The sequence below is a fragment of the Rhinichthys klamathensis genome, unplaced genomic scaffold (assembly GCF_029890125.1).
Source record: "Rhinichthys klamathensis goyatoka isolate OS25496 unplaced genomic scaffold, OSU_Roscu_1.1 h1tg000011l_1, whole genome shotgun sequence".
NCBI lineage: Eukaryota > Metazoa > Chordata > Actinopteri > Cypriniformes > Leuciscidae > Rhinichthys > Rhinichthys klamathensis.
This window is the reverse complement of record NW_026606564.1, coordinates 3,908,854-3,934,276: the sequence shown is the minus strand read 5'-3', so window position 1 is coordinate 3,934,276 and position 25,423 is coordinate 3,908,854. Positions and strand designations below refer to the sequence as shown.

At 39.0% G+C, this 25,423-nt stretch overlaps 1 protein-coding gene across 1 annotated transcript in view; it reads left to right on the top strand.

The window, feature by feature from the left end:
- The window catches only part of st6galnac5a (ST6 (alpha-N-acetyl-neuraminyl-2,3-beta-galactosyl-1,3)-N-acetylgalactosaminide alpha-2,6-sialyltransferase 5a), a 58,700-nt gene extending 34,110 nt beyond the window's left edge, over positions 1-24,590 (top strand). Inside the window, exons 3-5 of the mRNA XM_056264391.1 lie at positions 15,293-15,705; positions 22,566-22,673; positions 24,244-24,590. Of these exons, the coding sequence (XP_056120366.1) occupies positions 15,293-15,705; positions 22,566-22,673; positions 24,244-24,490 (768 nt within the window). The 3' untranslated portion in view covers positions 24,491-24,590. The remainder of the gene's footprint in view (positions 1-15,292; positions 15,706-22,565; positions 22,674-24,243) is intronic.
- The last annotated feature ends 833 nt before the right edge of the window (positions 24,591-25,423 follow it).

Genomic DNA, 25,423 nt, shown 5'->3' with positions numbered 1-25,423 from the left:
ACCCCAACCGAGCTGTGACTCTGCAGCCCGGCGGGTGCTAGTTTTCCGACAACTGCTGTGCAAAAGGTTGCCCAACTCCAGCCACAGAAGGGACCATACGAGAAGATGGAGGATGAGGAGGAACACGTTCCCCGTCACACTCCCTGGCAAAATGGCCAGGTCGCTGACATCTTCGACAAATGATGCTATTGCCACGAGAAGAGTGATTCCGCGGGTGTGGAGAATGACTACGTGCACGAGGTGCTTGACTACACTCAGCAACCATCTGAAGCCGAGTCACACTTTTAGAGAGCTGATTTAACTGGGCTTGCTGCGACTTCAACAGATCCCTTAACTCACTTAACTCAAACGTTGAGGCACCGTGAGTATCTAACGATGATCCGCCCTGTACCCCATACTGCATGACAGGAACCAACGGAACCGACTGACTTCGACGGCGATCGCCCCCGGGCAACCCCTCCCTCTCCCATCTAAAAGCCTCACTACGGACCTCCAGCAAACTAGAGGAGGGCGAGCGACGCACCAATTGTTTCAACTCACGGCGTAAAGAGCTATCCATCACATGTTCCACAAATTGATCACGCACAAGGGTTTCTGAATTTGGCATAGCATAAGGGGACTTTTCTTCAACACACTTCCAAAGGCCCATCAAAGCTAATGAAAACTCTAATAGGGTCTCCCCCTCACGCTGTTTACGAGAAAAAAATGCCTCTTGCAGAGCCACATATGACTGAGAACAGCCATATAATTCCCTCAATGCTGAAATCATTTTAGCGCAATCCCCCCGTTCAACACTAGGGCGATGCTTAATCTCCTCCCGTGCTTCCCCCTCCAAATGGTCAAATAAAAAAAATGCTTGATCGGCAATAGAAAGATGGCGCACCCGCATACACGCCTGCACTTCCTCAACCCATTCATCAATGCTGATGCCAGTCCGGCCATTAAATTTTGGACATCGCCAATCACGAGGTACAAACACAAACCTCTCAGCCGAGGTGACATCAGCACTCATGGGCTGGGACACTGCAGCAGGAGCGCCTGCAACACTAGAAAAAGCATTATTTGACAACAATGGAGCAGATACACGTTCTTGGCGCAATTTCTCATTATCAGCCTTTAGCTGTGCCACCAATTCCCTCAATTCTTGCAACTCCCCTTCCACCGCTACACTACTTACCACTTGCGAAGGAAACTCAACAAGAGGAGATTTACTCACAAATAACACACTGCTGCCTTGCCTTTAGAAAAAAAAGAGAGAAAAAAAAATTACTACTTTCAACATACAATACCCAACATACAATACCAACAAAAAAGACACTCCAAGACCTACGTCTCAAAATACAAGCTCACCCAAAATATGGAGACCCTGCCGACACTATGCCAAATGTGGCCAGTTGCATCAGGTACTTGAGGGAAATGTATGAAACAATTAGATAATTGTCGACTACGCCACCCGGTATATACCGGGAACTTCACCCTGAAACAGGGAGCACACAGGTTCGTAACCAAAAGAAATGGGTGAGCAGAGAGACATAGGCCAGGGAGTATCAAATATGAAGCAGCTTTATTCAAATACAAAAGTTAAAATCAACACATAGATTAACATCAATGGCTCAATATTCACATGTCAAAAAGAAAGAAGAAAACAAACAATACTTCACAAAACTTCGGAATAAATAAATACAAAAAAACAATTACACAAGAAAGTTTAATTGGAAGGGAGATGGCCTGCTGTGACCCTCAATTCATGCAACACAATTAAGATCTACACACCCACTCTGGTGAAGTCAGGTCACTCAATGCACAGCACTCAATGTGAACCCCGTTAAACAGCGGCTAAACCCCTCCTCTATATAAACTTTCTTCGTCACGCTGTTTATAAAAAAAAGAAAAGTCTCCAACAATAAACATTGATTAACTGGCAAAAGCCAGCGCCAAAAAAAAGAAATCTTCAGTTCACAAACAAAATAAAAATAAGAAACAAAACAATATATTAATTTCAGTCTCGTTTTGTAACTCAACCAAACTTAAGCCTAAACAAAAGAAAAATAAATGATATCGCAAAATACGCAGAAATGAGCACAAGACAAATAACAAAAAAAATATAAATTACAATTCGGAGAAAAACAAGAAACAAATCAAAATGAAACAAACAGGCCACGATCGGCCGTACACTCAAAGAGCAGAGCAAACCAGCGAGAGGACAAGCTTCCACATAAATGCTCACGCCTCAGCGAGCAATCGTCCCGACTCGCTGTTATGAGAGTTCAAGTTCGCTCCAACAAAAAAAAGACGCAAATCAGCCCAGGCAAGACAGCAGTGCGTTACAGAAAGACACGCATCTCGTCCCGTAAATCAGATGAAACCCTTGATTGTTACTCAACCTGTCGAACATAAAACAGAATTACTAACAAACAAAAAATAAAAGAAACAAACCGCGCAAATGCCTCTTGTACGTACCGAATGTTGACAACGTGGTACTATACGTGGTCGTTGACCATAGCATGCAGTTTGTTCGTTGATGAGCTACACAAAAACTCGAGATAATAAGCAACCATCCCATTAACAAGAAAATCCTCATCGTAAACGCACCAACCTCAAAGCCAGGGACAGCCAATGCACAGCAGCGCAACGCAGAGACGGCACTCCAGATACGATCTCATTCAGAAGTAGCAACTTCCGGAAAAGGGGCGGTACAGGTGACAACGCATCCCAAATGACAACAACCCTCCCCATTTTATACCCTGACATCTAACTGCCGATAGGTTCAATGTTCTTACCTGACACTGGCCAATAACCAACACTGATACACTTCACCCTGCTACAATAGTTACATAGACTACTAAGTTACTTTGCAACTACATGTCAACTAACTCTCATTAGAGTATTAGTAGTCTGCCTAATATCTGCTAACTATTTATTGTGATGCTCCCCAAGGGTTATTCTAACCCTACCAGCAGGGCTGGACTGGGACAAAAAACCGGCCCGGCCCATTTTGGCCCAGACTGGCCCACTATATAACACAACTGAACTTTGCACGCCCTTGAATATGTATACCAACTCCTATTAAAACCACTAATGTCATAAGTGAATAGGAGTGAGTAAGAGTTAACCGATGAAATAACTACTAATGCTGGGTACACACCAAAAGATTTTTTACATCTTATAAGATTTTCAAAATGTGATAGACCACAAACATGATGACAAAAAATCTTAGATTTAAGCGTTTTGCTCCTATAGTGTGTGGTGTGCCATGATGTGACAAAGACAGCACACCACACACGAACAGATTTTCAACCAGAGTCTCGACTGTGAACAAAGGAAATCTCACAAAATCTCGCGAGACTTCAGAATAAGCTTGGCGGACGATATGCAGGAAGAAATTGCGATGATAGTGTTTGGAATGATTTTCACAGAGAAACATTTGTCCTGTTGCCACAAATCAACAAGCTGATCCTCCATCTCTGCTGTCCACATCAATTTAACTTTTTGCAACGCCATGACCGCGTTTGTTATGCTTCCGTCTTCCATCATCTCGCTTTCTGATTGGATATTGTTTCGTTTCACGTGATAATCTCCAGAGCGTGCGCACGTTTTTGTCATCGGGGTTCTCCCCACACATCAGGATTTCTGATCGTAAATATTCAACATGTTGAATATTTACGATTTGCGATCGGGGCGGCTCCGACGTTCTTCCGAGCAGGTTCGGACACTCTTAACACACCTCACACCAAGGGAAAATCTGATAAGATAATCTGTAGAACCATCAAGATAATCGGGACATAGCTAGGATTGTCGGAAGGGGGAAAATCGGCCCAAAATCAGCCCGATTATCTTTTAATGTGTACCCAGCATAAGTTGAACTATACTCCACAGTGATGAATCCTAAAGAAAGCTATAAGCTGGGATAGCAATACTGGTTTTTCCCACAGGATTTTGTGAAATCTGTGGTGAGTGCACCTCTGTCCCGCTAGGGGGGTTGGGGGGTATGCTCCCCCGTAAGAAAATGTTGTGCTTTTTAATGTTAAATTCATCAATCTGGTGCACTTTGAGAGTTAAAAATAAAGAGCTCCAACCCATATTCAGTGTGCAAATTGAACAAAGAAAAACTCAAAACTCTTTTAGTTGTGATATAGTGTCTGTCTACATTACACTACTACATAACAATAGTTATAAAATTAATCCCATGGCAGTAATAGCCAAATGTTGTAAAACAAATGCACTGAAAAATAAAAGCAACTTTCAGAATTAGTTTCGTACTAATTTCTATACAGAGATAAGCACATGATCTTTTATTTTGAAGGAAACGGCATCGAGCTTTTATTTTGAAGAAAAACATGGTTTACAAACTCGTCTCATTACAATTCTAATAAAATGCGTAATCGTCAAATATGCAGATGTGTAAATAATGCGTAACTGGGTAGTGGGTTCCAGTAAGTGTTGTGACAGTAGCCTAGTTCTGCTTACCACTGTTCTCTACACTCACTCATCTCTCTCCTTATCCTCCTCACTATCCTCATCAGACACTTGAAGGGCCTTTGAGGTTTCTTTTTTCACGCTATTTCTCTGCACATTCCTTGCGTTTCTTCTCCATCGCTCTGACTATATTGACAGATGACACTGCTCGCTCACTCAGAGCTCAAAGAGGAGGAGTTTAAAGATGTGATTGGACCAGCCCAGTGTCAATCAAGAAAATAACCAATGGGCCGCTGATCTACGCGTTTCATCATGCGCCGGTCTGTGAGAAAAAGAAAAACCTACGCTGACTTTTTTGTCCAATGCATTACACCGGCACAAAGATTTCAGAGCCGCCAATTAAACAAAACTAAACGCAATGGGCCGCCGATGTACGAGTTTTATGGGCCGTTCAGACAACAAAAAAAAAAAATTAAGTATGAGATGTATCGGCCCACAAAGCACGTCGGCCCACCGGGCAAATGCCTGGTATGCCCGATGGCCAGTCCAGCCCTGCCTACCAGAATACTAATACTCTACTGACACTCTAATGAGAGTTACTAGACATGTAGGTACAACACTCATAGTCAACAGACTGTGTTAAAGGGACCATCAAAATAAAGTGAAAGCTAAAACATTGGCAGATTCATGGTAATCTGTTTCGGATAAAACTGTACATGCTTTTAGCGCCGCTCACTGGATATTTCACTTTGAAAGTCGCTAAACTTGGTTGGCAGAAAACACAGACCAGTGAAGATTTAAGAAGAATCCCCTCTGACAATAGCAGCATTCAGTAGACAATAATAATATTCAGGGTTTTTTTTACAACAAAAACAACTTTGTCAGAAAGTCTCACAGCCAGAAAAGTCATTTAGAGATTAATGTTCTGTGCAGTTCCATTACGAGTGTGTGTGGGGTGATGACTTGACTTGCTTCCTTCACACTTCTCTCGAACCATCACATACAAGAACATCACTAGACGCTTCGGTACATTTCATTTTCGGGAAAGAGACGTGTACCCTCATCTATAGCAGTTTGGTTCTGTTTGAATCATAATAAAACTCCTCTGTCCTCCTCCCTTCCCCATTCTCTGGCCTCTGTGCTATTATTGGAAGCTCCAAATAATTGGGATAAACTTCTTTTTTTAGTGGCATTGTAGAAAAAAAGAAAAGCTTTTCTCTAATTAAGAGCATGCAGGAACATGCAGCTTGGACCTTCAGCAGGGTGATGATGGCACGCCAATGGGATTTGGCTAATTGCCGCTCGTTTCGTTGCGGCCGGTGCGCCCCATCGCGTCTCCTTTGTTAGCTCCGTATATCATGTGCACCGTGGGCCGTTCGGGTCAGCAGAGCGATTTGCATAGAGTCAGCGATCTCAGCAGGGCCTTTAATCGATGATGCCCCAGAGCCACTTCCTCCCACAATGCAAATGCAGTTTTATTTCCTCTCCCTGGCCTGATTTGAAAGAGATATCTATTTTTTTAATTCGAGATTTGCCTGCAGCATGTACACTGAGACTAATTACTCCCTCATTCCCTCCCTCCCTGTGTCTTTTCGCCTTTATTTTGAATTATCTTCATTGGGTTCCATGAAGCACTGACTAAACATCATGGAATCTCAATTAAGAAAGCTGTCTGAACAAAGAAAGCTTGCCAAACACAAGCCTTGGGCAGATTATATTAGATATATTGTTGGGGTGTTAAAATAAACATGATATCAAAATTGACCCAACTTACTTACTTTCTGTGTATCAAAACACATTCGGGTAAACTCATTCTCAATGGAAAATCTGGTCTCCATTGTTGACTTGTTGGCAGTGCTCGGACATATCTAGATTATTGATTAACCCTTAAATGAATGAATGTTTCGCCAATTATCATTACATAACGATGAAATCTTACACGGATGGATCTCAACCTGTAGCAATAATATAAAACTCTCCAGATATTAGAATAACAATCACAGGAGAATAAAATAAAGCATTTTTTGTTACCTTTTGGAGCTTGGAAGGGTTCAGTTTGAGCAGATGTTTTACACCATCATCACTGTCCTCGTCAGAGCTTATTTCCCAATACATTCAGCATCTGGTTCATATTCGCCATCTCAAACATATTCTCAAAACTATCATTTTCAACATCTTCAAAATCAATACAGTGATTCTACTCTGTCTGTGGTAACTCTGAGTGAATTGCTACTTCATCATTGTGATGAAGTTATCATTGCACATTCATCATAGTGCAAACTTAATACATTTTGACATTTGCATCACATAATCAGCTCCATATGCACGGCTTTTCTGATGTGGTAAACTTGCTCAGTAGCTCACCTGGCACGTACGTCATTGCACTTGGGATGCGGAGCAATTGGGTACAAATCCTGTGAAACGCAAGTCACAAAAGAAATATAAAATGGCTTGGCTGCTTAAAGTCCCCCTGTAGTCAATAACTGTATCCCTTAAAACTCATTTTTGATCACCAAAATGACATATTTAAAAGTTTTTTCCTTGGAAAAAAAAATCGGCATGCCTTAAATAGCTTGAATGTAACTCTGCACCCTTGCTTAAGTATACGCGTATCTATGAATATGCAAATTACCCCTTCCTCCACTTACTCACACTATATCAGAGATCTAGTCGTTGACGATATACACAATGGGTCTCATTCATGAAACATTCGTCAATATACGAGTAAATATGAGAGTGATTTGCGCGTAAAGAGACCTTCCCGAAAACTCATATCCTGATTCACAAATACTTCGTAAACGTCAGATGTGATAGGGAAATGTGTGTGTGTTACTGAATTCCAATCAGTCGTAAATGGGACGCGCGTGCACGCTCATTCTCAATTACCATAAATCCCGCCAATTAAATACGACTGACAACTATATATGGGCATCATATTATGACACCAAACGAAGGATTTCAACATGTCTTCTCAAAACGAATGAAAAAGAAAAATTTCTCAGATGCAGAAATTGACATTTTATTATCAGAAGTTCATTAAAAACACCACGGCCGCATTAACAATAGGGCTAGGCGGGGCTAAAGCCCCGGGGCCCGAACAAGGAGGGGGCCCTTGATTGGCTGTGGAGCAGATCTACTACCCTTCTGATTGCCAAAGCCTTACCACGCAACGCCCCCCACAAATTAGCCCTGTTATTTAGTAGCGCTTTGCCGAATATTCCATGCATTATCATGGAATCATTATCATTAATATTATAGTGACCGTTCGCAAAGAACCGCCTTTTTTAGTTACTGTGTGACAAGCCAGGCGGCTCTCACGAGTCACGCACATTCTCACTCATGCACTGAAAAATACATCACGGGGCAAAGACTAACGTTACACAATTGACTACGAGAGAGAGTTCAGAGCAGCTTACTGTTGATATGAAACAAAGTCTCAACTTTCAAATATTGTAATTTAAATAATTTAAACCATACCGTTTTCAAGTTCAAGTCCACCGACGTTAATCTACTGACAGCTTTGTTGTCGGACAAAATTGCATATTCGGCGTTATGATTGGCCAGGTCGCCTGTCAATCAAACCCCCCGTGGGCACCAGGACAGGGCATGGTGAAATGAAACGTCACGTTTTAATTTAACATAATACATTTATTCTATATTTAACTTGTGAACGATCGACCTGCTGCTGCACATAGGCCTATAGATGGCTGCCTGGAGTGCCTGCGCCTTATTAGAATATAGCTACGCATCAACCAATAAATCGCCTCCACCCTTCACTTCATTCTAGAGTCTAGACTATTTTTTAAAACACAGCGTCATCGTCGACCCCACAAATTTTCGGTAAGTTTGATTATTAACTTGATGGATGTTTGATCTTGCTTTTTGTGTTTGATCAAACTCTATATTCGCCTAAAGGGCTGGCGATAATATATCCGGTAGAAATATGTAAATTTTGCTGAGACATCATGATGTAAGTTTATAAATTAAACACGTTTTTAATAATTGTGGTTTGGAAGGATACAAATATTTTAAATGATAACTTGAGGCAGTTTTGCACAGCGCACTTGAGTTCCGACCCTGAGGTCTTAAAGTGACAGTAGCTGCTAATAAACCTGCTGTCGCCATTTGTGTAATGTTAATCAAACATCAGAAAGAAAGTAATTTACTGCCCTTGAATGAATCACTTTTGTAAAATTAATAAGAATGAATGTTGAATTTATACTGAAAACTATGTTTTGTATATTTGATTACTTTATACAATATAATATTATTCAGTGCTTTAAATTTTTCAAGGTCGATTTCTTATGTGCCTTTGTTCTATTGTTATTTGTGACTCTTGTCATCGGTAAGCTTGAGATTCTTTTCTTAAGTTACTATTATTGAAATTGGTCACAAGAATTATGAAATGTTAGTCCCATTAAATTTTGATATGATAAAAAATCGTTTTAAAAGTAATATAACTTAACTGTGAAGTATATCATAGATGGATAAAATGACTCATAATGATAGAACATTTAGCTCATGTAGTTGGTGACCTGTAGTGGTGGGGGGCCCTGCAGTAACTCATAGCCCCGGGGCCCAGTGAGCTCTTAATGCGGCCCTGCAAAACACCACATTTTATTTTCAAGCGTAGGCTACATAGTGGCGTATCAGGTCCTAAAAAAAGGAAGCTTGGCAGCATATTACAGATGCAGTTAATGGAGTTTCATCTGTTAATCAAACAGTCCCAGATGTAAAAAGAAAAACCGTATGTAATTACTATATATAATATTTTTCAAAATGCTGTGTAAATATGTACCCGATTGAGGTGAATTAAAATGCAGCCTTAGTTATTAATGAGCAAAACGTTCGGATGTTAAGCTCACTATTTACGCGTGGCTGGGAGCAGGTGTAGATTTCTTTCGTACCAACTAACATTGGGAAAATACGAACATTTTAATGAATCCGAAAATTTACGCCAGAACCACTTTACACACGATTTACACAAAAATTCGTTCTGCTCGTGTTTCATGAATGAGACCCAATATCCGGATTGGTTACAAGCTGATTTGTGTCGTCAGAAACACCAACCATTTCAAACCGCGTTTTTAAGACTGTCTTTGGTTCACTGCAGTTTTAAGGAGAAAATACTCATCAATGGTGTTGACATGAATTTGTACATGGTTTATCTCTCTTAAATCATATTAAAAACACCACATAGACAAATAAACAACATTAAAAACTTGATTTTCACCACAGGGGGAAATCTTAAGCAAATGCGTTTTTCATTTACATTTGCTTTTGTTAACACTATTTGTTAGGTTCAGGGTAGGGTGTAGTTTAGAGTGTTCATTATTTTTTAAATGCAATAGCACATTAACCTTTTAGCCAATGGTCTGGTGGAGTGTGGTGTCAAGTCTGCAAAGCATCTCCTACAAAAATATGGACGTGATGGTTTGGACATTCATGCAGCCTTGCTCAACCTGCGCAAACACACCCAGGGATGGCATAACTTCTCCAGCGCAACGTTTACTGTCCCGACGCACCAGGTCTCTGATCCCCAGGGTCCCATCCCAGCTCACACCGAGAGTTGAGACTAATGTTCAGGCTGTTTTAGTTCACACTCAGACAAAAAGGAAAGATAAGCCATGACAAATCTGCCAGATGCCTTTCGCCTCTGAAGCCTGGGCAGACAGTACGCATGCCCCCCATGCTCTTAAAGTCCCCCCTGTGGTGAAAATCAAGCTTTTAATGTTGTTTATATGTCTATGTGGTGTTTTTAAAATGCTTTAAGACAAACCATGTGCAAATTCATAAGTCAACACCATTGCTGAGTATTTTCTCATTTAAACTGCAGTGAACCAAAGACAGTCTCAAAAACTAGGTTTGAAATCGCTGGTGTTTCTGGCGTCACAAACTACCTTGTAACCAATCAGGTCAACGAGTGGATCTCTGAGCTGGTGTGAGTGAGTGGAGGCGGAGCTAATTTGCATATTAATGGATCCTCATATACTAAATGAAGCAAGGGTGTAGAGTTACATTCAAGCTATTTTAAGGCATGAAGGAAAAAAACGTTTCAATGTGTCATTTTGGTGATCAAAGATGAGTTTACAGGGATATAATTATTAACTTCAGGGGGACTTTAAATAATTGAATAATTACATAAACCATAATTCACAAGCATATCTGATTGCCATGTGCTTAGATAACAGTGAAATATATAGTAAACATTTCTCTCATGATACAAGACAGCATTTACTTTTTAGCAAGAGCACATTTTGCCCCCAGCACTTCTAGAGATGCAATGACATTGCAAAAATGTCTACTCTTGTAGATTGCAGCTGCATTCGACATGATTTTTGAATTTGTATTAATGCTCCAAATAGCTAATGCTAATATTCAAGCAAATAACAAATGCTACAATTTTTTTTTTTTATTCTTGTAAAATTGTATCATAGCATAGCACTCTAGCACTCATAATCTTAGCTAAGCTTTCATAGAATTACACAAAATGCTTCAATCCTCGAGTCGTCATGCCGGGGTAGCATTTATGTGTCATTTTGTAAGATTACTCTTGTCATCTGCTTCTCAGATGGCTATCAATCTGATAGTGCCATTTTCCAGTGACATTTCCTCAAGCTTGATGGACAGAGCCTTGCTCTCTCGGCAATGTGCAATTCAGAGTGTGAAGTAAAAGCTGAAGCACTGCAGAAAACACTCTGGACACCGAGTCATTTCGTTCAAACTGCACACAAATCCAATTTCCGTTCCAAATCGATCTTTAGGATTGCCTCTCTACACTTTGTCATTTTGCAAGTGATGAAATCTGATCCGTTAGTTCAGACATTGTAATCAATATGTGTTGTATTTACAGTGGTTACTACAGTAATGATGTAAGCGTCAGCAGCATGCCAAGAAACGTTCTCGTAAAACTGCGGATAGCTGTCATTGTGGAAAGAGAAGATGGAAAATCATGACCCGCATGAGTCAATATGGATGACATATCATGGATCCATCTGTTTAAAACTGCTGACTCAGTCACTCGTTCACTATATGGTGAATGTGGTACAAGTCATTTAAATGAAATTTGGACAAGCTCCAAATGACATCCCAAATGATCTGGAAATCTGAGACTGTTTAGACTGAGGTTACATCTACCTTAATCTGGATACATTTGAAAAAAGCGTTTTCATTTCAAAACACTTTCAGTCCACACTTCCACTTTCAAGTGTTTTCAAAAAAGTTTTTTGTCCACACTGATGAAGGTTCACAGAGATTGTAAAGAGAGACCAGACTTGATAACGTTTTCATACTATTCTTCTGGCACTATCATTTCATACTATTAGCAAAACATCCCCACCACTTACTAGTGCGTTCAGGTGGCACTCAATCGCCATTTTCCTTTGCCTTTGCCCTCTTGTTTTTCCACAGGACAGCAATTTGGAGTATACATCTTCTGAAAACTTTGCAGAAATGTAATATAAGGTTTGAAGAGTAACATTTATCTTTAGCAACACTGTAAAAGCGAATAGCACTTATCAGGAACACGCCGCTACAGCCACATGACTAAACATGCACCATCATTTTCAAAAACCTCAATTTTCAAGAAGACAAAATTATGTTTTATGAACAAATTTCGGATGGAGCATTTTTGATTTTCCAAAAAAAAGAGAAGAAGGTGGTTTTGAACAGATGGCAAACCATGTATATGCAACACTTTACAATAAGGTTTATTAGTTAACATTCTTAACGACCTTAGTTAATTAATTGGGTAACCTTATTGTAAAGTGTTACCCATGTATAAATGTGGTTTGGATCAGGTTTATATTAGTGCTGTCAAACGATTAAAATATTTAATCGTGATTAATCGCAACAATGTCATATTTAACTCGCGATTAATCGCAATTAATCGCACATTTTTATCTATTCTAAATGTCTCTTGGTTTCTTTTTGTCCCATTCTTTTTTCTAATTTTAATGCTCTTATCAACATGGAAAAGTGGATCGGCTTGCTTTGTGCAAATGTTTTTTTTATTGAAAACAACATTGACAATACTGTGTTCAATTTCACACTAACATTCTCACTTGGAGCAAATAATCTCTCACACAATGTAACACTGTCCATCAATAAAAGGGTGAAAGAAATACTGAGAGGTACTGATATTGACGAGGGGCGGAGAATTCACATCAGCTGTGTGTGTGTGTGTGTGCTTGGCCATCAAGTGGTATTTCAGACTGGACTTGCTGCTAAGATGATAGCTCAGTTCACAACGACAAAACACACAGATCACTTTGGTCTTGTCAATGGAACCATTTGGCAACTTTTTAAAAGTAAACTTTCCATTCAGAATCTTATTGGCATCCATTTCGGCGTCTCGCGCTCGTCATCCACTCAAAACGTAACGTTAACCTACTATTTGGCCGGCTCGCAAGCCTAAACAAGTGTGTGCGGCGTTGTGCCTGTTGTTTTGTTTCCGGTCTAGCTAGATCCGCTTGCGCTTTCAAAACGTCCTTGTGCGGCGCAAGCCATTTAAATGAATGGGTTTCATAGCGCAGCGCCGTGCATGCCGCGTCCTGTTGCAAAAGCATGTGAAAAAAACTACAAAGTTTGCTAGGCCAAAAAGACCGTTAATCGCGCGATAAAAAAATTAACGCCGTTAAAATGGGTTTGCGTTAACGCCGTTAATAACGCGTTTAACTGACAGCCCTAGTTTATATTCAATGTGTTTTTGAGCTGTTTAGAATACAAAAACACATAGATTTGAGTGGATATGCCAAAATCGATTTTGTTGTTTTTGTTGTTTTCCAAGGCCAGCTTTAAATGCCCATATGTTAAGATTTGTCGGACAATGACTGCTGTTGTGTTCGTTTAACCCTCACTAATGCCACATCTGGATGGAACAGAACTTGAGTCTCCCGTGCAAGTATCGACGTTACCAGGACGTTTTTCAGCAGTTAAATGAAGGGTTTTGGGCGACACGGGAATCTCATGCGGCCTACGAGGATTGAACTCATTAAACATTATGTCAGTGGAGCTGCACCTGTGTCTTCTTTGACCTGCGGCTGAGTTTCATTACCTAAAGAGCAACGGATGCCAAGAGAAGACACATGCAAATGCTGCAGCATTGCCTGCAGAATACATGGCGCCGTTTGTTATTATTATTTCTCTCACAGCAGATGCCTTCATCCAGGACAAATTACGCAACGCATCTTTATTGATTTAAAGAGCGTGACAGAGGATGGGGAAGAGGAAATTCACCGTAAATGCGACACTTCCTCGAGAAGCGATGATGGGGCGTTTATTCCTGAAACCCTTTATCCCCCAAGGATGGGGGTGTAGGGACTGTGCCCTTATCACTATAAGAATACCAATGGTGCTTTTATGTTGGCTGGGAATAATTCATGAAAGCTGTAGGGGATGGACAGACACGCAGTGTAAACGTATGTGGAATGAATGTGAAGCTGGACGGTTTTTAAAATGATTCAAGGTCTGGAGGAGGTCTGAATTACCAACCGCTTCAATAATATCTGAACAACAAGATTTTGACACCCTTAAGAAAAATTGCAGTGCGATATGTCGACAATATTTTTTTAAAACTGGGACATTTTCCTCTGAATAGATCTTTTAAATTGAAGAGCATCCTTTGATTCTCGGTGCACTCTTCCTGACCCATAACTGAGAGTACCAAATCAAGGTCTGGAGACTAAATGAAACTGTTGTTCCGTCATATACGGATGTTTCTTCACCAATGGACACTTTTGAGCCTTGTGGAAATGAACTGCTCGCTAAAATAAATCCTCTGAAAACACAGTTTAAACACTCTCACTCAAGATAATCTGTCTACTATCACCAAACATACAACACCAGTTCACCCAAAAATAAAACATCCGTCATCGTCATTTACTCACCTTCATGTTGTTTCAAACATGACTTTCACTTTTGGATGAACTGACCCCTTTAACATTCTTTCGCTCATGAAAGCTTGTAGTAGAGGCTTGTAGCAGCCTGTAACGTCTTGTTACATCTTTTTATCAACAAAAAAAGAGATATTTTTGTAAAGTTAAACTACATTTAGTCTTTTTTGTGTCAAAGTTGCATGTTAATATAGTCGCAGTTATCATTTAATGACCTTAGGGCGTTTTCACACCTATTGATCGTTTGTTTTGTTCCGAAACAGGGACTTAATGTGTTACAATGTAGCATTTTCTACTTGGCAAGGTAACCTTTCAAAGCGTACCAAAATGTGTTTATGCAAGTCACATGCGAGTACAACTGTCCTCTTATTGGTCAGAATTTCCTCTGCGTCATCCATCAAGATGATTGGCTCCATGAGCTTATTGTGGCTTTATTTGTAAGTGTCGAGAAACACGCAAATACTATATGAATGTAGACGTCATTCTCGCTGTCAAATGATATACTACATTCGTATTAATACTAACGCGCTCTCTCTGGATTTCCCAGCGCTGATAGAGGTTTATAGTGTCAAGACGGATGCAGCTAGAGCAGGAATCAAGTGAAAAAAATCAAGGAAAAACAGTGTTTTTGCCTATATTGTTTTGCCTTCAGATTAAAAGTCTGGGTAAAACAGCTCTAAATTAAAGGCAATTGAGTTTAAAAAAAATGTAACCTTCATATAACAAACCGGGGGGGGAAAAAGTGAATCTCTTCGTCTCAATAAAACTCAACCCCCTGAGCCATGAAGGTATAGTTGAAGAAACACCAATAAGGCATTGAGGTTGATCTTGTTTGCCTTGAACTGCTACACTGGTGATCCCATTTGCTTAGCTCTGAATACATTATTTAAATGACCACTGCATGTATTATAGACTCGGTATGAAATATTGAGTATGATTTTATGCTTGCATAAACAAATCTTTTCGCTCTCTCTTCCCCATAGCCTCTGAAGATGCACTGCAGGAGCTGCGCGCTCGTCACCAGCTCGGGTCATCTAACCGGCGGGGGTCGTGGAAAAGAGATCGATCAGGCGGAGTGCGTCATCCGAATGAACGATGCGCCTACAGCCCGTGGCTACGGGGCGGACGTGGGTCACCGCACGAGCCTGAGGGTCATCGCTCATTCCAGCATGCAGAGAGTCCTGCGCAGCCGCCATGAGCTCCTCAACTCCAGTCAGGACACGGTCTTCATCTTCTGGGGACCCAGCAGTTACATGAGACGTGACGGGAAAGGGCTGGTTTATAACAACCTGCGGCTCATGAACCAAGTGCTGCCCAAACTCAAGGTCTACATCATCTCCTGGCAGAAAATGCTCCAGTTTGATGAGATATTCAAGAGAGAGACCGGCAAAGACAGGTAATAGGCACTTTGTTACGCTGCGCAGAGTCAATTTGAAATGGCCAATTTAGTATCTGTGATGATACGATCAAGAAAATAAGCTTAAATATGTGACTACTCTGATGTTAGATTGAATAAAGCTAAATATTTTCAAACCCATTTCTGAAATGAAATGGGTCTTCGGAACATGATTAACTGTAAGCGTGCATTTACATGAGTGCGATGACAGACGTTTTCATCAACCTGCCAATACTATGAATGTGGTATGGCCTAATTTTTGTGACCTATTTTTTTATTTAAAAAAAGGTGTTGTAAGGGAAAGATGATAAATGTCCTAGAATAGAGTCTGCAGAGGCCCTTATTATTCCACATTTACTGCTCTCTGAGAAGACCAACCTCTTTTCCTCTTTCTACTCCAGGATCACATGGGAAATCAGTTTGGGATTCTGGATTTGAACATTAAGCCAAGATCTCTACTTAATCAAAGCAAAAAGGAGATTAGTGTGTGAGCGAATGGAGCTGGAAATAGTCATTGTTGTCCACAGAACATGGATTTGTCATGATTGTAATTTTGTACACTCTTAAAAAATAAAGGTCCACGAAGAACCTTTAACATCCATGGGATCTTTCCAATTGCACAAAAAGTTCTTTAAAGTGGAAAAAGGGTTCTTCAGTTAAAACTGTTCATCGGAAGGTTCTTTGGGAACCCAAAATGGTTCTTCTATGGCATCACTGTGAAACCGCCTTTCTGGAACCTTTATTTTTAAAAGTGTCCTGGTTTTATTCTAATCCTTCAAACGAACAATATATAGTATGCTCTCATTAGTGAATGTCTTTTCATGTGGGTTTTATCGCAAAAACTCTTCTTAAAACTCTTTGGAGGCTCATTGGAAATAAATGCAAATATATACCATTGATGAACTGGCTTAGAATGATCCTGGAGTGTTTTGTAGCTTCTGTCCCTTATTATCAAAGCAGTCATATTGCAGACGTAAAAGTGTGTCTTTTTTTCATCTTGTATCTGTTTGTATCTCGTGGGAAGACAAAAGATTGCTGTGAGAATCAACAACACTCAAGATAAAATCTGTTAGATGCCCGACTTAGACTGGAGAAGGACGGCTGCTGTTCTTTTATTGGTTTGATCAGTGTTTTTCCATGTTTGTTTGCATATAGAGAATTTCAAAGAGCTGGTCTATCAAAAGTTACTTTAGGAAACTGCTACTGTCTTAAAATGCACAAAATGCATTTATAATCACAAACAAAAAAACAGGGATTCTTAAGATCCAAAAATGACAACAAAAGCACCAAGTTCCAGTCATGTAACATTATTAATATTCAATGAGCAGGAATTGCATCTGGGACTTTACACTTCAGGGAATATTTTGGGGGAAAAAGTCATTATCATTTTAAGAGTTCTTGTCAAAGGTGTGTTTACAAAGACTTTTTAAAGACTTCCCAGTCTTTTTAGAGGCATCGTGATTGCAATTTAATTATTGGCCCTACCCATATATTATACAACAATGCTAGATATAACAAATATTTGGTAACATACACTACCAGTCAAAGGTTTTGTATCTGTAAGGTTTTTAATGTTTTTAAAAGAAGTCTCTTCTGCTCACCAAGGCTGCATTTATTTGATTAAAAATACTAAAAAACAGTAATATTGTGAATATTACAATTTAAAACAGTTGTGTTCTATGTGAATATATATTTTTTCTGTGATCAAAGCTGAATTTTCAGCATCATTAATCCAGTCTTCAGTGTCACATGATCCTTCAGGTTCAGAAATCATTCTAATATGATGATTTGATGCTCAAGAAACATTTCTCATTATTATCAATGTTGAAAACAGTTATTTTTATTTTTATTTCAGGATTCTTTGGTGAATATAGAAAGTTCAAAAGAACAGCATTTATCTGAAATAGAAAGCTTAAATACTACCGTTCAAAGGTTTGGGGTCAGTAAGATTTTTATTTATTTTTGGGGGGAAATAAATAAAAGAAATCAATACTTTTATTCCTAAAGGATGAATTAAATTGTTCAAAAGTTACAGTAAAGACATTTATAATGTTAGAAAATGAATAAATGCTGTTCTTTTTAACTTTCTATTCATCAAAGAATCCTGAAATAAAACGGTACACAACTGTTTTCAACATTGATAATAATAATACATGTTTTTTGAGCACCAAATCATATTAGAATGATTTCAGATGGATCATGTGACACTGAAGACTGGAGTAATGATGCTGAAAATTCAGCTTTGATCACAGGAATAAACTACATTTCAAAATATATTAAAATAGGAAACAGTTATTTTAAACTGTCACGTTTAAAAATATAACTTTTTTTGTATTTTTAATCAAATAAATGCAGCCTTGGTGAGCAGAAGAGACTTCTTTTAAAAACATAAAAAAGCTCACCGATCCAAAACTTTAGACTGGTGGTGTATTTCATTCATTAGTTTGTTTTTATGAAATACTGCTGAGAAAACTCAAAATGTGGATCTTTAACTGCAATCTGTCAAATGAGCAATCAGACTTGATTTAAGTCTCAAGAGACAATGCAACAAAGTTAAAAACTGTATAACACTTGTAAGGAACTCAGCTTTTTGGAAATATTAATAATCAATAATAACTTGTTATTATTAATTATGAATATTTGGGTCAGTTAATTGGATTAACTTGATGTGGCTGAATTAATATTACAATCAATTAATCAGTTCGCCCAACAAACTCTTTTGATTATTATCTTCCATCGCCCCAGAAGAAGAATTATTTCTTAGCATGTACAGCACTTTGAGCAAGTAGCAAAAACCGCGATCGTAAAAGTGACTTTGTATTGCAAACAAGACAGAACCAAATACATATTATGTACAAGTTTTATTAACTAAATATAGATATTTATATGAATATAAATAAACTAAACAACATACACACATGAATACATAAATAGGTGAGTGATAGAGCGAAACCGAAAACGGAACTATTGAGAAGTTCCATGTAACTATATGAGAAGAACATCAGCATTTCATTTTCAAAGCATCAAATCAAAACTTGCATTCATGAGTAGCGTACACTATTATCAAAGTTGTTGAAAACTGAAGTTGTTGATGATTCTGCGAGTGTCACATGTTGAAGTCTCAATCATTTTCTTCTTTGTTGGATGAAGAAGATATGATGAACTTGCATGGTGGGTTAGAGTCCTTGTTACAAACTCCTGAGATTGTCCTTGGTTCTTTGTGAGAGAGTCTTCTCTCTCCTGCATGTCTGCATATCTGGTTGGATCAAGGCCTTCTGGGCCCTGGGCCCCCGTGGAGGGGGAGTGTGTTCCCCAGTATCAGTAGCACTGTGTTGCGGCCGAATGAGAAAACTAAGAGAGGAAGGTCACATGTGGACTGTCTCTAATAAAGGCCTGAGAACGATCCACCCCTAAGGGTTGACTGGACCAATAAGCAAGGTGAGATGTCCGAGTGGGAAGGTTGCTTTCAGTTAATTTACGAGTCTTTGTCCCAAGCTTGATTATACCTTCATTATTGCTCAGATAGATATAACACATCCACACTGCATTCTAGAAGAAGGTGATGTACATCAAAGTGTGTGTCATTAAATGAGGATTAATTAGGTAGGAGGCATGATACATGTGAGGTTACAACATTGACCGTTAGTTGGTTGTATACCCAGGTACATACCATAATATATACATAATAGTACACAAGACAGTAAATCATTTACACAATGCTATGAAGCATGTTCATTTATAGATCAGTTAGTCTATGATTAATGCAGAAAAGTCTGTTTTAAAGAGGGTTTCTGTCTTCCCATTGTCTCTCTCTTGTGCATGTGGCCAAAGGAATGTGGTCGTAAAAACCTCCTTATCGGCCCTGTAACATGATACTGTTTCAGCCCTGGTGTTTGTTTCATTTGGGATGTTAGTTTTGGAGTTTCATAAACCTTTGTATATGAATAATTAGTGTGTGTCTGATGGGTCCAGACCCTACACACTGGTCGTGCATCTTTTTGCCACTGTATATTCAGGAAACACTCTCAGAGTATTTTACAACAGGAATTCCTTATGCATCTGCGGTTCAAACTTTGCAGATCTATTAGGGGGACTGACTGTATCAGGGTTGCGGACTCCCATTACCCGCGGTAAAATCACTGTAACACATGCCGTCTAATGGCTCATTGCTTTATTAAAGAATCATAGTGCCCTGAGAGCCTCAATCTGCTCGGTCCTTCTGAAGCTGTTCTTACAGTCAGACCCCAAGACTACTTTTAACGTAATTCAGGCTGATGGTGCTATAATTCGTGCATGGTAGGTCATGTAAATAGTCATGCAGGAACACTTGGCAGTCGGGACGCAGTGCCTTTGCTCTCTGGCCTGGCAGCGACAGACAGCCCTGTGGCACAAACACAGCCCAATGTGTTTTGGCATTTTGTTTTTCCAGGACTTAGCAGTTCGTTTGTCTCTTCTTCTGTTGTTTTCTCCTGCATCTGGTCACATTGGCTTCTAAACAACCCTGCTGTGGAGAATACTGTCTGTCAGAATGTGTTCACGGGGATTCTGAGCATAAATCTAAGCAATATGTTTCCATGATATCTGGATAGCATGTGCTGGATATTAAATGTTGAATATTATGTTTGGTAACTTATTTTTTTTTTTGTAGTGACTTAATGGCTAAAATACAAACTCACATTTGAATTCTTTGGGTAATTGAAATGCAGAGGTTGTGGTCATTCTCTCTGCCGCCTTGGATTTATGAATTTTCTCACGTAATATTGTACCACACACACATTTCTCTAAGTGCTCTTCATGTACTAAACATTGTCAGGCATTATCATCCTACTCAAAGACTCAGTGGTGTATCAGCGTGTGCATTCCAGAAATCATTTGTTTCGTCTGAAAAAGTCATTGAAAGAAACTAGCACAAATATAGTAGTATATTCATTTATTGATTTAATTTAACCCTCAAATGACACGATATGTTTATGTCTTCGGGGCCATCTTTATCCTTGGATATTTCCCTGAGACTATAAGCTAAATGAACCGACCTTCAACTGACAGTCGTACATATTATTTTAATAATGAGTTTGAATAATGAATTATTCAAATAACTATTTGCAGTTCAAGTACAGCTGAAATGACAGAAAATCTACACATCCATTATAATGATTTTCATTTTTATCAGTTCTTCCACCTCCATAATCACAGTGACCGAGACATGTTTGGTTCACTTAGTTTTGTCGTGGTCATGAGACATTAACTCGCGGGAATGTGATATGGCGTGGCCATGAGATATTCATTTGTGGGAATGTGACTGAAACGTGTTATTAAACTAAACAAAACACAGAGGAGATCACAAGAGCAAACACAAGTAACGAAAACCACACTCGTTTACATGACAACGGTGTACTAAAACCGGAAACGTTTGTCCTTTGTGTTTTCCACGTACAGACAACGTTGTCAAAACGATCCCCGTTCACGCGGATCCGCGTAAACGATTACAAACGCTGTATTCTGCTGCCAGGCCAGTAGGTGGCGATGTCACTTTGTGAAGAAACACTACGAGCCTATAGACTGAACACGTAACACGTTTCAGGAAACGAATTGTTTCCAAAAACTGGCACTTTGAACCCGTTTTCAAAAGTTTGCGATTTCAGGCCCGCAAAACGTGACTGTATGAGGGAGTCATTGAATTTTTCATTCAACCAATTTGTTCAAAAACTCTTAATTCATTCATAAACAAATTAGTGTTTGGCCGCATCCAAATATATATACTTCCCTGCATACTCAAGCCAAAAAGAGTATGTGAAAAGTGTAGTATGAATTCACAGTATTCATAAAACAGTGGGCAAAAAGATAACCTCCTGTTTACGGCGAGATTCTGAAGTGCGTTTAACTTGACACAGAGACACAAACATTTTTGAACTCTTCCTAATCAAACACACCCGATTCAAGTCATCAGCTCGTTATATACGACCTGAAATATATACGGGTCAGATGAGGGAGACATCCGAAATGTCCACTGTTGGTGTGCCTCCAGGAACAGGGTCGGGAAACACTTGTCTAGCACACACACTGACACAAGAAAACATGGTGTGAGTGAACCGGCCATTAAAAGTGTGAGAGGTACGGCAGTAGAATTTTAAAAAGTCTAGAGACGCGCTTTTTTAAATTTTTTATTTTGTTTATCTTGAGCGCCGTGTTTTTGGAATGCCATATCATGCGAAATCATGAATCATGAATTAAAGCAAAGCATGGCTGTGGAATGCAAAGTCACGTTCTGTGTGAAGAGCCCATAAGCTTGCTTTCACCACAGAATAAAATTATGACTTTATAACTCGGAATTGCGACTTTATATCACGCAAGCAAGTCAAAATTGCGAGATCATTGCGCAATTACCTTTTTGTATTTTTTATTCTGTGGCGGAAACAAGCTTCCATACATAACTGTGCAGAGGTTTAGATGTTGATTAATTCCACTGTATATTCCAACACATGTACAAGAGATTATTTACACTGCATTTGCCAGACAGTGGATGGACACTGTTATCGGAAGTAATCAGAGGCTTCTAATCAATCACGTCCGGGCTGTTGTTCACTAATGCTTTGTTTTCCTTTATTAATGTGTTATTTGTCAAAGATTCACCAGGGGTTTGATGTCAGACGGCAGGTTGGCAGAACTGATGAACAGTTGATGATAATGTTCAGTTGCAGAAATGATCCTGACAGCTGGTCGGCTCTCTAAACGCAACAAGATCTTGGGGTTGCGTGTGCGGAATCTCTAACGGAAATGTCTTGTGGAATGTTAACTACTGCACTCCTCGCAGTTTGGTATTCATTGTATTGTATTGTCTCTCTCTCTGTTTCTCTTTTCAGGAGAATCTCTAACTCGTGGTTAAGCACAGGCTGGTTCACAATGACTATTGCCTTAGAGCTTTGTGACAGAATCAATGTTTATGGGATGGTGCCTCCAGATTTCTGTAGGTAAGTCATATTTCAATGCATTGTTTCTGGGGTTTTGGTGTACAGTGAGATCACCACTCGTGAAAATGTTTTTCTTTTGCATTTTTCTGATTTATACCGTCCAAAAGTTTTTAAGATTTTTCAATGTTTTTGAAATAAGTCTTATCAAGGCTGCATGTGTTTGAACAAAAATACAGTAAAGACAGTAATATTATGAAATATTATTAACATTTTAAATAATTGTGTTATATTTTAATATATTTTTAACATATAATTTATTTCCTGTGATGGCAAAGCTGGATTTTCAGCATCATTACTCCAGTCTTCAGTGTCACATGATCCTTCAGAAATTATTCTGATATGATGATTTGGTGCTCAAAAAAGATTTATTGTTATTATAATTATCAATGTTGAAAATAGATTTTGCTGCTTAATATTTTTGTGGAAACCATGATCATTTGTTTTCAGGATTCTTTGATGAATTGAAAGTGTAACAATGTAATGTAACCATATAAAAAAAGTCATTTTTGATCAAATTTAATGCATCCTGGCTGAATAAAAGTATTACATAAATGAATAAAGTCTTACTGGCCACGACCTTTTGAATGTTTAAAGAACATCTGTCCATTTATTCATATTAATTTTTGTCAGAAGATTAATGGCACAAATTTGTTTATTTCATTATTGACCTAGAAATAATCATGCACTGATATTACAATTATATCTGATATAAGACAAGATATTTAGGCTATATTTATTTTCATGTTACAGCCACAAAAAAAAAGCAGATTTTAGAATTCTATCATATTTTGTCAAAGTAAAACTAAAATGTCTAATGTATAAAACTCTAAAAACTAAAATGAATAGTTAAATGCTACAAGTGAATTAATGCATCTTGACTTTGTAATGTACAATATATAAAATGTATATTCATTTTGAGATTAAAGATTAAATTTAACACTTATTAAATTATTAGTGTTTTTTTAAAGATTATCTTTGAGTAGTTATTAGGTGACGACTAATGTAATCTAAATGTAAAAATATAGAAAATAAACAATTAAATGTCCAATATTGGCCTATATGATAAATAAAAAAAATCTCTTAATATCAGTTGAAAACTGGCATCCCTATGAGAAATAGGTCACAGATCAAATACGGTAAGCATTTTTTTTCGCCATAATGGTTCGTTGTTTACAGTGTTTTAAAATCTGCGTTTAAATTATATTGTGAATCGCAGATGTGGTCAAAGATCAGTTCTTTCTATATGTGTATGTATTGATTTTCTCCCTGCATAGTCTGCAATATTGCCACGGCCGTCCCTGCTGTGTACCAGAGCTACGGGGAAAAATAACCCAGAGCCGAAAATTAAATGATTCATTGTGATTCCCCGCTGAGGCATGACCTTTCCCCCAGCCATTTTCCAACCTTAATGTATTACATAAAATCTATTCATTCCCCTTAAAGCAAGCTATACTCTGAACCAAATCAGGTTAATTGCCTTGAAAACGAATATCTAGCTCAGGATTAATTTGAGAATCGAGAAATACAATGACACTGTCCCCATTTTAATCTCTTCTCTCATTGTGTCCAGGGAGTCCCAGCACCACTCTGTCCCGTATCACTACTACGAGCCCACGGGCCCGGACGAATGTGCCATGTACATCTCCCACGAGCGAGGCCGTCGAGGCAGCCACCATCGCTTCATCACGGAGAAGCGGGTCTTTGCGAACTGGGCTCGGACATTCAACATCCATTTCTACCAGCCGGACTGGAGTCCTCCGCCGTTACCGAGAAATCACACGGCGACCACAGCGTTTCCTCGATCGCAGAAGACGTGACTCTTACCAGAGCCTTCCAAAGATCTCAAACTGCCTCAAACGGATCACTGGCTAATTCCTGTTGCCATGTGGATGGAGCTTTACGTGTCGGGTTGGCTGGGAGAGGGCGATTCATGGAGAACTGACGCTTAAACCTATTCTTTTGCACATTCATTGGTTTTTTTTTTTTTAAGGTATGAAAAGCATTCCAGCAATCTGTACACATTCATATTTCAGAAATCCTTATCAGCAATGTATTGAGTAATCACTAAGAGATCTTGGTTTTATACCGTGTGAAAGAAAAAGAAAAAGGATGGCGGATCCAAGAGCTCTGAAGTGACGAGGATCCGCTTGCAAACAAAATGTGCGCTAAAGTCAATGAAAAAGCATTGCCATTTTTTTTGTTCCGTAATTCAATGAGAGAACAAAACGGTGCAACTTCATTTAATCCAGGCCCAGAGAGCAACATGGTGTTGGCCCAGATCCAGCCCACATCTGGCACGTGCGTGGATTCCCCACGGCCCAGATCTGGGCCAGAACTATGTTGCTGTCTGGGGTTGCAATTGATTTGACTGTGAAACATGGTTTCTATATGACAGGTGGTTGGAGGGAGTGGTTTGTGACGTTTTATTTTTTATTTTTTTTTATGAATTTTGATTATGATGACCATTTTTACAAATTTGGAATAACGTGAAGTCATAATTCGTAATGAGACCACAAATGTGCTCTAAGGGGCCGTTTACACGACACCGTTTTCAACTTAAAGCTCCAGTCCGTAACTTTTTTAAGTTAAAAATAATCCAAAATAATTATATAAAAAAAAACGTATTCTGCCAGTGGTCAAAACTATCTGCTTGCCATAGCTAGATTCAAAACGGTTAGTTTGTAATAATGATTTTAATTCCAGTGGTACTGGTGGGTTTCCGTGGGAAATTCGAGCATGTCTTTGCGTCA